Source organism: Anabrus simplex, chromosome 3 (assembly GCF_040414725.1).
Source record: "Anabrus simplex isolate iqAnaSimp1 chromosome 3, ASM4041472v1, whole genome shotgun sequence".
Taxonomy (NCBI): domain Eukaryota; kingdom Metazoa; phylum Arthropoda; class Insecta; order Orthoptera; family Tettigoniidae; genus Anabrus; species Anabrus simplex.
This window is the reverse complement of record NC_090267.1, coordinates 26459923-26472848: the sequence shown is the minus strand read 5'-3', so window position 1 is coordinate 26472848 and position 12926 is coordinate 26459923. Positions and strand designations below refer to the sequence as shown.

The 12926-nt window shown below is 36.5% G+C and overlaps 1 protein-coding gene across 1 annotated transcript in view; it reads right to left on the bottom strand.

Moving 5' to 3' along the window:
* The window catches only part of LOC136866967 (interaptin), a 258677-nt gene that overhangs the window by 36849 nt on the left and 208902 nt on the right, over nt 1-12926 (bottom strand). The window contains exon 8 of the mRNA XM_067144057.2: nt 10408-10631. Within this exon, the coding sequence (XP_067000158.2) occupies nt 10408-10631 (224 nt within the window). The remainder of the gene's footprint in view (nt 1-10407; nt 10632-12926) is intronic.

Here is a 12926-nt window from a genome sequence, read left to right as displayed (position 1 = left end):
TCAGTCTGTCGAACACGTAAGTTCAATATAAATATTACACTGTAACGTACCTGTTAAGAAAAACACTATTAAACAAGGAATAAAAACTACACAATGTTAAGAATTCTTTCTTTTAATAAACCTCTTAACTGGGTATTATTGATGTGCTTGGTGTAACCTGCCCTGTGTATTTTTTCAGCAGATTGTTGTTACATGGCAGGATAGGCAGAAAAGTTAGTAATATCATTAATCTGATACAAAAAGTAAAATAAAAGAGTTTTAATTAATTAATTTTAATGTTAGAGAAATGTTTAACAATTTATACATTAACTGCAAGGTCATTTACCTGGTTGCAATTTGCGAGTTTGAGCCATATTTTACAACCAAAAGTTGAAACAAATAAAAGCAAGGGGTATTTATAAATATCATATCATGCATGTGACATTCTGAACCATTTTTCATTAACTGTAAGGTCATTTCCCTGGTTGAAATTTGAGTGTTTTGTTCATGTTAGCACCTAAAATTAAAAAAAAAAAAAATAAAGGTATATTTACGAATTACACATCATGCTAGTGACATTGTGAAAGATTTTACATTTACTTCAGGTCAGTTACGTCATTTACCTCACTAGAACTGAAGTGATTTGTCTCGGAGATAATTTTAGAAAAGTAAGGGGTTGCGATACTTTCCCGTTTTGAGAAGTACGTACTGTTTTCTGGTTTATGAACTATCCCCTGCAGCATTAGAAGTCCAATTAGAGTTTTTATCTCAGTTGAATTTGTATCCATCCGATCTCTCGCTCATGACCGTGGTTTCAAGTTCGGATGGGCTTCTAAAAACTGTTTAGCATACACACTGGTCTGTTCAGCAATACGTTGAAACATTTCATCACCTATGAACTGTTCAAAATATTCCAACAAATTGGATTCAACGTCCAAGTCCACATTTACACCACTAGCACCAGAAAATACGTATTTCTGACATGAAAAACCACGTGGCGAGAAAGGTTGAAACATGTCTAGCACTTTGCCTTCATCCGATTAGTCATGTTGTTCACCTTGTTCTTCATTCTCATTCTCTGAACAACTTTCACTATCAGACTCGCCTTCATCTGTATCAAACCATCTTTGGATTTCTGAGAAGATAAATCGTCACAATCATTCTCTAAGTGTTGAATAATCTTGTCTTCTTCGAGCATTTCGAACTTACGCTTTGAACTAGATGCTGCTGTATTTGGCCTACTGCGGACAAGTAGCACCACACAGTTGTAAAATAAAAAGAAATAAGCTTCAAGAAGTGTGACATGTGGTATTTCCTGCCATCGTGCAAGGAAAAACATAAATTAAGACGACAATACACGAAGCGGTAAAGTAGTTCATCATACCCAGGAAATATTCATAGTAAACCTTAATGAGGCTGTAGAATATAAAAATCCATTATATTATCTAATTCTAGTATATTTGAAAATGCTTGAGAAAAGATCACGAAAAAAGAATTGGAATTTCTCCACCTACAGATAGCCCTACAACTTATTCCTCCTCAGTTGAAGCTATAGGCGACAGCAAGGAAGAACGCATCATCAATATTACCCACCAGACATAAGACTGTGAAATAATGCCAGGAGTTACTGTTCCAAAGGAAAGCAGGCTTAATAAGAATTGACAACTAGGAATTAGTACTATTTTCATCTGCATTAATACTAAGAGCCACATTGTGATAACTGGATTTCTTCATTTCGACAATTACTTATAAATTGTATAATTTTTAATTTATAAATTTACCTTTTTTCATGAATTTTTAAGAAAAGAATATTCATTAGGACATATTTTCTCCATGGATTATTGTACAAGTGTTTCCCTGATGACTGCTTTCAACTGTAGAAATAATTTATATATTTTCTCTTGAGATTTTTGTTTGTTTTAATGTTGTCAATCTTATGTTAATTTTACGAACACTTCCTCCAAAGCATTACTTTGTCAATTTATGTATTTTTCATCTAAACAGTGTTATGTGGCTGAAGATGTTGATAATATACGAAACATGTACCACTTTTAACCATTAAATTGCCTTAGGCAATCATTGTATCGACTAGATGGAAAATAAATAAATACTTAGTTGTGAGTATGTATATATTCGTCATGCCCACCACCCTGTAACATTCAGCGTACGAATATATATGTCATGCCCAGTTAAGAGGTTAAGAACACAGGCAGTTTATAGAGACACGTGCCAGGTGTGGACAAGCATCGTCTTATTGAAAAATGGCACAACGATACTGTCGCATGAGAGGTAACACATGAGGACGCAGGATGTAACATTCAGCATATGAATATATATGTCGTGCCCAGTTAAGAGGTTAAGAACGCAGACAGTTTATAGAGACACGTGCCAGGTGCGGACAAGCACCGTCTTATTGAAAAATGGCACAACGATACTGTCGCATGAGAGGTAACACATGAGGACGGAGGATGTCCGTGACTTACCGTTGTTCCATCAGAGTTCCCTCAATCACTACCAGCCATGACCTGAAGTCATACCCGATGGCTCCCATACACACCATGATGCCGGGAGCAACACCACTGTGCCTCTCCAAAACATTGCAAAAAATGGGACTTCTCCCTATTTTGCCGCCATACTTGCAGACGATGTTCATCTGGGGTAGTGCAGAAGTACGATTCATCGTTGAACGCAATGCAATGCCATTCATCAGCAGTCCATGCTTCCCAGCCATGGCACCACTCCAAATGCAGCTGTTTGTGTTGCGGTGTTAACAGCAGTCTATACATGGGACGGTAATTCCTCAGTCCAGCTGCTGCTAATTTCTGAACAATGATGCAGGATAACACAGAATGTTGCAGGGAGTCCATTACTTCTTCTTGGATGGCAGGCGCAGATGTGAATGGGGTATGATATGCTTGGTACACAATACGTCAATACTCTCTTAGGGTGGTCAAACATAGTCAACTGGAACCTTGACGGCGAGTATGCCTGCCCTCATGTTCCCATGCAGTCCAACATCAGGCCACTGTCACATCTGAATGCCCCACAAATCCGGGTAATGCACAATTCGACCAGTCAGTTAGTCCTTTCAAACTGTCACGTCACAAGTTATAATTTTCATAGTGGCCCGTACTGAAGATAATTACAATTCAAACAAAGAAAGAGTTTCTTACTCCATTTGAATTGTAACTCTGTTCGGTGCCAACAACGCTTGCAAGCTGTCCACTTCATGGCCGTATCGATGAGTTTAATCAACAAATTAATCTAAAAAGCCACCTAATCGATACTTTATTTCTTTTGCCTTTGGCAAACTTAAAAATACATTAACAAACACAGTGCATGTTTCGACCACTTAGTGGTCATCTTCAGCTGTATATAAAAAATCTTAGATGATAACATTTAAAAGCAAGCACATTGGATCTTAAAAACTATATCCCATGGGAATCCAAAAACTGTTGTTCTAGATGCTTTAAATGAATTGGAAAATGGGGGGGGTAAGGAGATTTATGTGAATGATACTTAAATTACAGTATCGTTTACAATTGTGTTTAAATGAATGAATGAATGAATGAAAGTTTGTCAGATGCACCAGTCTTCAGGTATTTATTGTTTGTATTTAATAACTTCCTTGAGTGATATTCTTGTGGTTAAAAGGCCGTGTTCCCATGCAGTCCAACATTAGGCCACTGTCACATCTGAATGCCCCACAAATCCGGGTAATGCACAATTCGACCAGCCAGTTAGCCCTTTCAAACGAAGAAAGAGTTTCTTACTCCATTTGAATTGTAACTCTGTTCGGTTGGCCAACAATGCTGTCTCACACAAGTACAGCCACCATCAAATATCTGACGCTGTTCAGGCACCTTGTCTACCCTACCAGGCCTGGTAACAACATAAAACACAAAGAACACTAATTCACTCTGGTCACTGTTCTACCTGCCACATAGAATTCCAACCGTCATCATTTACATTCCTGCCAATGGTGCATATCAATCAATCACTACCGATCTGCATTTAAGGCAGTCGCCCAGGAGGCAGATTCCCTATCTGTTATTTTCCTAGCCTTTTCTTAAATGATTGCAAAGAAATTGGAAATTTAATGAACATCTTCCTTGGTAAGTTATTCCAATCCCTAACTCCCCAGTTTGTCCTCTTGAATTCCAACTTTATCTTCATATTGTAATTTTTCCTACTTTTAAAGATACCACTCAAATTTATTCGTTTACTGATGTCCTCCCACGCCATCTCTCCACTGACAGCTCGGAACATACCACTTATAATACGCTTACAATATTGTGATTCACCTTTTCAATACAATTGGTTTTATGTTGTTAGATCAAAATGCTACAACACTATTTTAAAGGGACATGTTTTGCTTCAATTTCAAGCATCCTCAGCTTATATAATCATCTCAAGGTTAAGACCTGTCATATTTGATTTGCTTTGACAAATTTGTACTTAATTATAATTCTAAAAATAATGTAATAAAATATATAAACATAGGAATTTATGAACACATTAATAGTTTAACAATATAAATGACTGTACTAAAATTGGAATAACTGTTAATTCTAAAGATATTGTCGTCCAAAACACAGTATCTTCAAATGTTAAAATTTGGCTAAAATTGTTTTCTCAAAGTTCTAGTTTATTAAAAACAACTGTAATCTGACTTCTATGTTAAAATTTGAGTCATAATTATAGTTAAAACTTATTGGTGTCTGAAGATTGAAATCTTGGAAACACTGAAATTCAGCTTCATGTTTTAATTTTGAGGCTTGCTACTGTAATTTAATAGTTTTGAACAGTAAAATGTTGAAATAGTTAGTTTCATCGAACTAGTCTTGTTTTTACGATCAGATTTTCCGTTGGTAGTAGTTTGAAGAGTAGAACCACAACAGATAACAGTCACCGTAATGTAACAAAGTCCACAAGGTTTCGTAGTAGCAGTCAAAGGGACGCACCATCATTCAAATATTATGAAAGAAACAAATCAACTCCTCAAGATTTTGGATTGACGTCCCTTTTGACTAAAACCCTCATAGATAGTATTTTTGCTCCACGCATAACATATTTACTTGCCTATCACACTCCCTCTTTTCCCCACTAAGTTTCTATTTCAGAAATAGGGGATGGGCATAACAGGTAATTGTGAAAATATCACATATAGGGTAGGATGGTACAGTTTTAAGGCAGAAAAAAAGAAACATCTAGCGTTTGTAAACCAACAAACAAGATAAATTTAACTTTATTAATGCAAAAAGTGATATTAACACATTTCAACAGTTTTGTATCAGACCCCTCCTGCATTACCACAGCTAAATGTTCACATGACTAAGCGTCGCGTGGAGTTCAAGGCTGTGCAGCATTGCAATGTCATCATGCAACAACTACCTCAAATACAACATATTTGGTTCTAATACAGATGGACTTTTATAAAATATTTTAACATAATTACTAGAGAACCTGTGCAGCTCTGCAGCATTTGTTATAAATAGGTCAGATAACTAGTCTTGATATGCCCGTCGTAATCATATTATTTAGCCTGCCCTTTTCAATGGTTTTTATGAATATTTAATAACAGTTGAGATGTGGTATGCCGCAATTTGTAGCCAGGATTCATCCATTCTGACAGCATACCGTATTTTTGGCAAAACTCTATATTTTAATTCCAGTTCTTCTGTATTGAATGGTTGTCTTGTGAGCTCACAGGTAGGTCTCAAAGGAGTTTTTTTTTTTGCCAGGCAGATAACTTTTTTTTTAATGTTTAATTTTTTAAAAAAGATACATAGGCCTTCATCCCTTCTTGTGTAGCTAGGTTATCCTTTGATCCCAGCTAATGTCTAAGGTATATGTCATGATATGACTTATTTGTACGTAGACATTTTCCTCTTAGGAGCATGTAAGTTATTAGGAGTGCTCTGCCATCTGCTGAATATATTTGGAAGCTGGAAAAGGTTAGAGAATCAAAGAGTACCTAGCAGGGAATAGTATTCTTCCGTAATCGGAAGTGTATACACTCCGGCTTGACAGGTAGTAATCAAACATGGCTGCATGCAATGACATTTCTAAGGATGAAAATCATTTATTAGGCTATCAGAATATTAACGAAAATGTCAGTCGCTTAGCAACCCGGTATATACAGAATGTACTGCAGGTTACGGTGGGCCTTCGCCTGCAATTATGAGTGATCATTGAATGATTTGATTTTATGATCACTCAAAAGTTGGCTGAACTCTTGAGACCTATCAATGTCTCACGCTTCACCAACAGGTAAATCTGGAGAATATAAAACAAAAATGAAGCAAATCGGTCAGTAGAACAGATGGACGGATTTGCCAAAGCTCTTTTTAGTAAACTCTCTTAATATATAGATTAAAAAATTCATTTCTTCTTACATTTTGTGCAAGTGTGCTTCAGATCACTCTGTTGGATTATTGCTATCGCCAATGCTTTCTTAGTCACATGGCTGGTCTGAATCGTCATTTTCACTGTTCCTGTCCCAGAGAAGATCATCTAAGGTTTCACCCAGAGAACAAGAAATTCCTGCTTTCTTAAAACTTTTCTTTTGAGAGTACTGGGTGTGATAAGTCCCCACACACTTACGATCCATCTACAGATTACATGAAAGTACGTCACTTGATTTTTCTGTCTTTTGTTATCTTGTGCTTATCATTTACCACCCAATTTATGTAGAACCTCCGAACATGATCCTTGAATGGGTTATTTATGGAGAGGTCCAACAGCGGTAAAACTGAAGGATTTAGAAGTTTTCTTTGCTCCTAACACCATAATAATGAATCATGCAAGACTGCACTCTGTATTTACGACTCACCGCTATCACTCCATTTTCTGCAGCATTTCCTCCCCCCCCTCCCCAATGATAGTAAAAAAATTTGGTAGTGAGACAAAATCTCTCATAGTGCATTGGCACTGCCGGTGGCTACAATTAGCCTATGCAGTGGCCTCCACGGTATGCACTAGCCATGCGTCTTGGTAGGTGTGCTAGGTACCAACTGATGAGCCCAGCCTAGCACACAGGGGCGAAACGCTGGCAACCAGGAATGAGTTAGCTGGAAAATTTATAATGTCCAATAACGGACCATTTATATTGGTTTTATAAATTTACTCATTCGGAAAAAATATTTCTGATTCCCTATTGGAATCAACATCTATATCAACCCGTGAGAAGTCGTGTTGCGGTCTTTGAAAACAGGTTTATATAGATCGCGTCACCATTGTTGTTTGCTGCATACCCGCCCCACCAATTCTAGTGAAGGGTTTTAGCAATACTTTCTGGCAGTCTGCTGTTGAGTAGTAAATTGAATTACACACAAATTAGTTCAGACTTGGTCTAATCCACCATATGCGACCTGTCAAGTTTTCCATTTCATGATGGACTCCGAAGCATAGGATAGGAACCTCTTAGAGAGTGTAGAAGAAAACGAACACCACATAAACCAAGTGCTCAGAGTTGAACAAGGCAGAGTATGTAGGGAATTGTTTGATGCAGAGCAAGAGGGTGAAGGGGAATTTGAAGATGATGAAAGTGAAAAGGACAACTTTGATTGCAGTGAACAAAACACAAACTCAGAGGAATCAATGGATAAACGAGATTGTGATAACCTGAGGCATAATTTAAATACGATACAACAAACAGAAAGCATGCCACTTTTCTTCCATACTAGAAGAAATACTATTTATACTGGACCAGTGTACATGGGTAAAGACTATGTTATAACATAGCAAGTTCATTCCTCTCACGCCGGCACAATCTAATTTCTTACCAACTTGGATCCAAAGGTGAAGCTCACAGAAGCTTGGAGTATTTATTCTCCATACTATGAAATTGAAAAAATCTGGTCTTTACAAATATGTGAATTTAGGAAAGCAGAGCAGATTTTACACGAGAATGCGATGCTCTCCCTACAGATGTTCAAGAAGTGAAAGCCGTGTTTGGGCTGCTTTACCTTGCTGGCAATCTTAGTTCATCCCATGAAAATTTTGAAGACGTGGACAACAGATGGGGCAGATGTAGAAATTTTCTGAACAACAATGAAACTGCATCACTTCAACTTCTTGTTTAGAGCTATTAGATTCGATACCTTTCATGACAGAGATGAGAGAACTCAGTCCGATAGTTTTTTAAAATCCGTGTGCTGTTTCAGGCTTTTGATGAACGATACTCTAAATGATATTCAATGAGTGAATGCAGGAGTTGTTTCGTGGGAAATTTTTCAGACAGTTTATAGCAAGCAAACCGGCCTAGTACTGCATCAAATTTTTGGCCTTGGTTTGTTCCAGAACATATGACACAGTTCATATGGAAATTTATCCTGGTCAACAACTAGATGGGCCATTTAGAAGTGGCAATTCCCTGAGAGCCATTGTTGAGAGAATGGTACAGCCAATATCAAGCACTGCAGAAATGTGACTGTTGATAACTGGTTTATATCCTTCCCACTAGCCATCTCTTCTAGAAAACCAGCATCTAATGATTGTTGGAACTGTCCGGGAAAATAAAAGAGATTCCTCCAATATTCACTGATCCAATCAAGCCACTCAACAGTAGTATTTCTCGAGAATAATAATATAGTTCTTTTTTTTTATGTCCCACTAACATCTTTTTATGGTTTTCAGAGATGCCAAGACGCCTGCAGGAATTCTTTTACGTGCCAGTAAATCTACCTACATGAGCTTGAAATATTTAAACTTCAAATATCACCAGACTGAGCCAGGATCAAACCTGCCAGGTTGGGGTCAGAAGGCCAGCGCCTCAACCGTCTGAGCTACTCAGCGCAGCGGATTTACAGATGACTGTACACTGCTCTTTTACACTTCCAGAAAAAATAAGGCCGTCCTTTTGATTTCCACTTTCCATTATTCTGCCACAAATGATGAGAGCTTTGGAGAAGCCAGGAAGCCTGATCTGCTAACCTTCTAAAACATGAGAAAAGGAGGTGTGGACACTGTTGATATACTGATAAGGACTTATTTAGTTTCAAGGACAAGCAGACACTGGCAGCTGACTGTTTTCTATGGCTTACTGAATGCTGCTGGGATAAACGCATTATCCTAAGGAAAATTACACAGAAATCCATCATTAGACAAACATTTTTGAAGAGACTTCTGGCAACTGTTCCTTGAATATCTCCAATATCGAGGAACAATTTATTGCTTGTCCAGGAAGATGAAGATGAGAATACAAACCACCTTAGATATAATGTGAACAATCTACAGCATCGAGATGGGGAAAAAGGATTTGGTTGTTGCGCCTACTGTGACTGGCACAAATACAGGAAAACCAAGACATGTCAGTCTTTCACCTTCAAGGAGCACACAGTTTCAACTTGTGGCGCATGTACAAGGAAAGGTGGTGGCGAAGACAAATTATGTCTATGAGAAAATGAAGTGCCCATAGTGTATTGTGTTCTGTATAATTTCATACATTATTATTACAATTATTGCTCTAATTTTCATTACTGTGAGAAGTAGTTAATAAGTTCATAGAATAATGAGTATCCACTGACTGAATTATAATATTAAGTTGCCTAATTTTGCAACTGAATATTCTTAAATTAGTAAAAACAAAGAGTTTTCAAAGCAAAATAAAATTATAATTTAAAAAATGAATCATAAAATAAACAGAATAATATAACAAACAGTAGAGAATGAGTACAAAATCAAAACTGAACAGTAATGCATCACTGGAAGCAATCTGGTCGAAACGACCCAGCGCGATATCTCGTGTCCAAGCTGTGAGCGCGGCCTCTCCTGGCTCAATCCTCAAATGGTGACCTTTTCAACACCACTGGAATTGTACACCCCTACTACTTCCTCCATTTGTTATTCTACTGTTAGCATTTTGAGGTCAACAGCAGATGCACTGTAGAGTCATAGCTGTTTTGATTTTGCTTTTGTCATGTTACTAAGACATCTAGTTCCCTTGAACGCACATCGGTGCTCGATCCTAGTTTTCCAGACCTTGTGAATAATACTGTATATTGGACAAATGTAAAGTATACTGTATTTTCTTAAACTCTCATTTAATATTCATAATAATGCATGGGACTATATTATGTTTGCGACATTTTTCAGAACAGTCATGAATTTTCAGATTTGTATCTTACTTCTGTTCATTTTTAAGGAGGGACCTTTTAAATTATTATCATTTTGCAAATGTGCATTGCTGTTTTCTCATATTACTGTTTATATTAGAAGACAGATGAATTAAAATGTAATTGATAAATATTTGTGATAATGACTTTGCATAATTATATTAAAGAGGTATCATTTTCAACCCCACTATTCCATTTATGATACAAAAAGCCATGGCACTGCCTGACGGTTAAACATGTTCTATATGCTAAGAAACTGCAAGGAATAATAAGTAAACATAATTCTAGTGGCATATTCTCTGTTACTCACTCTTGTGAAATTGTGTGATGTAGGCAATAGGGCGGAGTTTCATCGAACAGCTGTATTTCTTCCTTTACTGTTCCTCTTAACCTGTCAACACATTCTTGCAATGCCTGGAAAAAACCTGGATCAAAACTCTCTAATTTGCTAATAACTTTAGCTTGGTCTTGCAGAAGATGTTGGAATGTCTCTGCTTGATCACAATTCTGAATGATGAAACTCAGCAGGTCAGACTGAAACATGCATAGCAGAGCAAGTAGAGAATTAGATTAACAATGACTAACAAAATAATTTCTCAACATGGAATGCAACTGGACACTTGTCTGGATATCAGAAACTTTGATAATTATAAAGCACAAAATAACAGCTGGCTAGGCAATATCAAGCAATAAGGTACCGGTAACAATATTACATTATGCAGCGGGTCTATAATGGTATTTATTAGGATGCAAGTATGTTTCCAAGTGAACATAGATGGAGAACGGTTAGAGAATGTAGAAAAGTTTACATATTGGGGTAGCATTATTAATGGAAGTAATGAAATCAACCCTGAAATTAATAACAGACTAAGTAAAGGTACAACATTTTATCATCAAGTCAGACAACTTTTATGGGATGACAAAGTAGCCAAGAGAACAAAATTAACATTATATAAACAGTATTTCATAAGAACTGTGTCCTACGGACTAGAAATGCTGGTAACTAATAAGAGACAAGATAGTAAGATCCAAGCAGTAGAAATGAAATTTTTAAGAACAACGATTAAAAAGACAAGAAATAGAATTCAAAATATTAAAATCAGAGAAGAGCTAAATATAGAACTGTTAGTACAGAAGATATAGAAAGCAAAACTTAGATGGTTCAGACATGTAAAAAGAATGGGAAAGGAATGGGTAGCAAGAAGAGAATTGGAAAGGGAAATTCAGGGAAAGAGACCAGTTGGAAGACCGAGAAGAAGGTGGATGGGATCAGATTTGGAAGGACATTAGAGAAGCTGGATTGGACGTGGCGGAAGTAATGGAGCAGGAAAAGTGGAAGGACAGTAGTGGAGGAGGCTTGTTAACCACACCTGGGCGACTGGATTTGGACACTGATGATGATGATGATGTATTACTTCAATGATAATTCTTTACGTGTAAAACTATGTGTATACCTTCTACAAATATTTTGATAAAATTAAAAAGAATCATAATCTTTACAAAAAATACTCCGTAACAAGATGTACATCACTGAAATGAAAATATTGATATTCACGAAATATCTTTAATGGTTTTATCAGAAATTACTAAATGATCCAGCATAATGGAGTATACAGTATTACTCCCTTTTACACTTTTCAAAGGACCCAAGAAATACCAGTGTAAACAGGGAGAAAGCATAAATCATTTATTTAAATTTATATCTATATATATAAAATAAGAGTTTTGTCTGTACATTGCTCAGAATTTGAAAATAATGGTATTTCTGTATCGGTCATGTCCATAGTAACAAGAAAATGCACTTTTTACTTTTCCGTAATTTCTGTCTGTCTGTCTATCTGTCTGTATGTATGTACACGCATCACGAGGAAACGGTTGAAGAGAATTTAACGAAAATCGGTATGTGAAGTCAGGGTATGAGCCTCTACAATCTAGGCTATAAATCATTTTACTCGCTCTGAGTGAAATGGTAGTTTAGGGGAAGGCCTAAAATTGAATTCTCAACTATTTATGCTATTAGTGGTCTAATGAAAATCGGTATGTGAAGTCGGGGTATGAGCCTCTACAATCTAGGCTATAAGACATTTTACTCACGTGACTGAAATGGTAGTTTAGGGGAAGGCCTAAAATTGAATTCTCAACTATTTATGCTATTAGTGGTCGTATTTTAAAGAAAATGGGTATGCAAAGTTGGGGAATAAATTGCTACAATCTAGGCTGTCAATGATTGTATTCACGCTTAGGAAAATGGTAGTTTAGGGGAAGGCCTAAAATTTAATTCTCAAATATTGTTGTTATTAGTAGTCCTATCGTGACGAAAATCGGTATGCAAAGTCAGGAAATAAGTCGCTATAGTATAGGCTGTAAATTATTTTATTCACGCTGAGTGACATGGTAGTTTAGGGGAAGGCCTAAAATGTAATTCTCAAATATTTCTTATTAGAGGTGTAATCGATGAATGCTACATAACTAAGGTAATACAGTATTAAATTCCCTATTATTCATGTCTCATACATTGTTACCGTACTGGCTATGATCAAAAAGATATTCATGAATTTGGAGTTTTGTTACTACAGTAAGTCCATATCAGCGCCGAGTAACGAGAAAATGGGTAAACAGTATTTAATGAAAGATCAATGAACTGACTGACTGATTGATTGATTGATTGATTGATTGATTGAAAAATGCTCTGGAAAAGGAGGTAAATGTTACACAAGTGCATATTATTAACCGGCCGTATTTCCACCTTAATTCAGTTATTTACCCCAAATAAATGTCAAACATAAATTAATTGTTGATACTATACTGCTTTCTTAATTCCGCTCATCC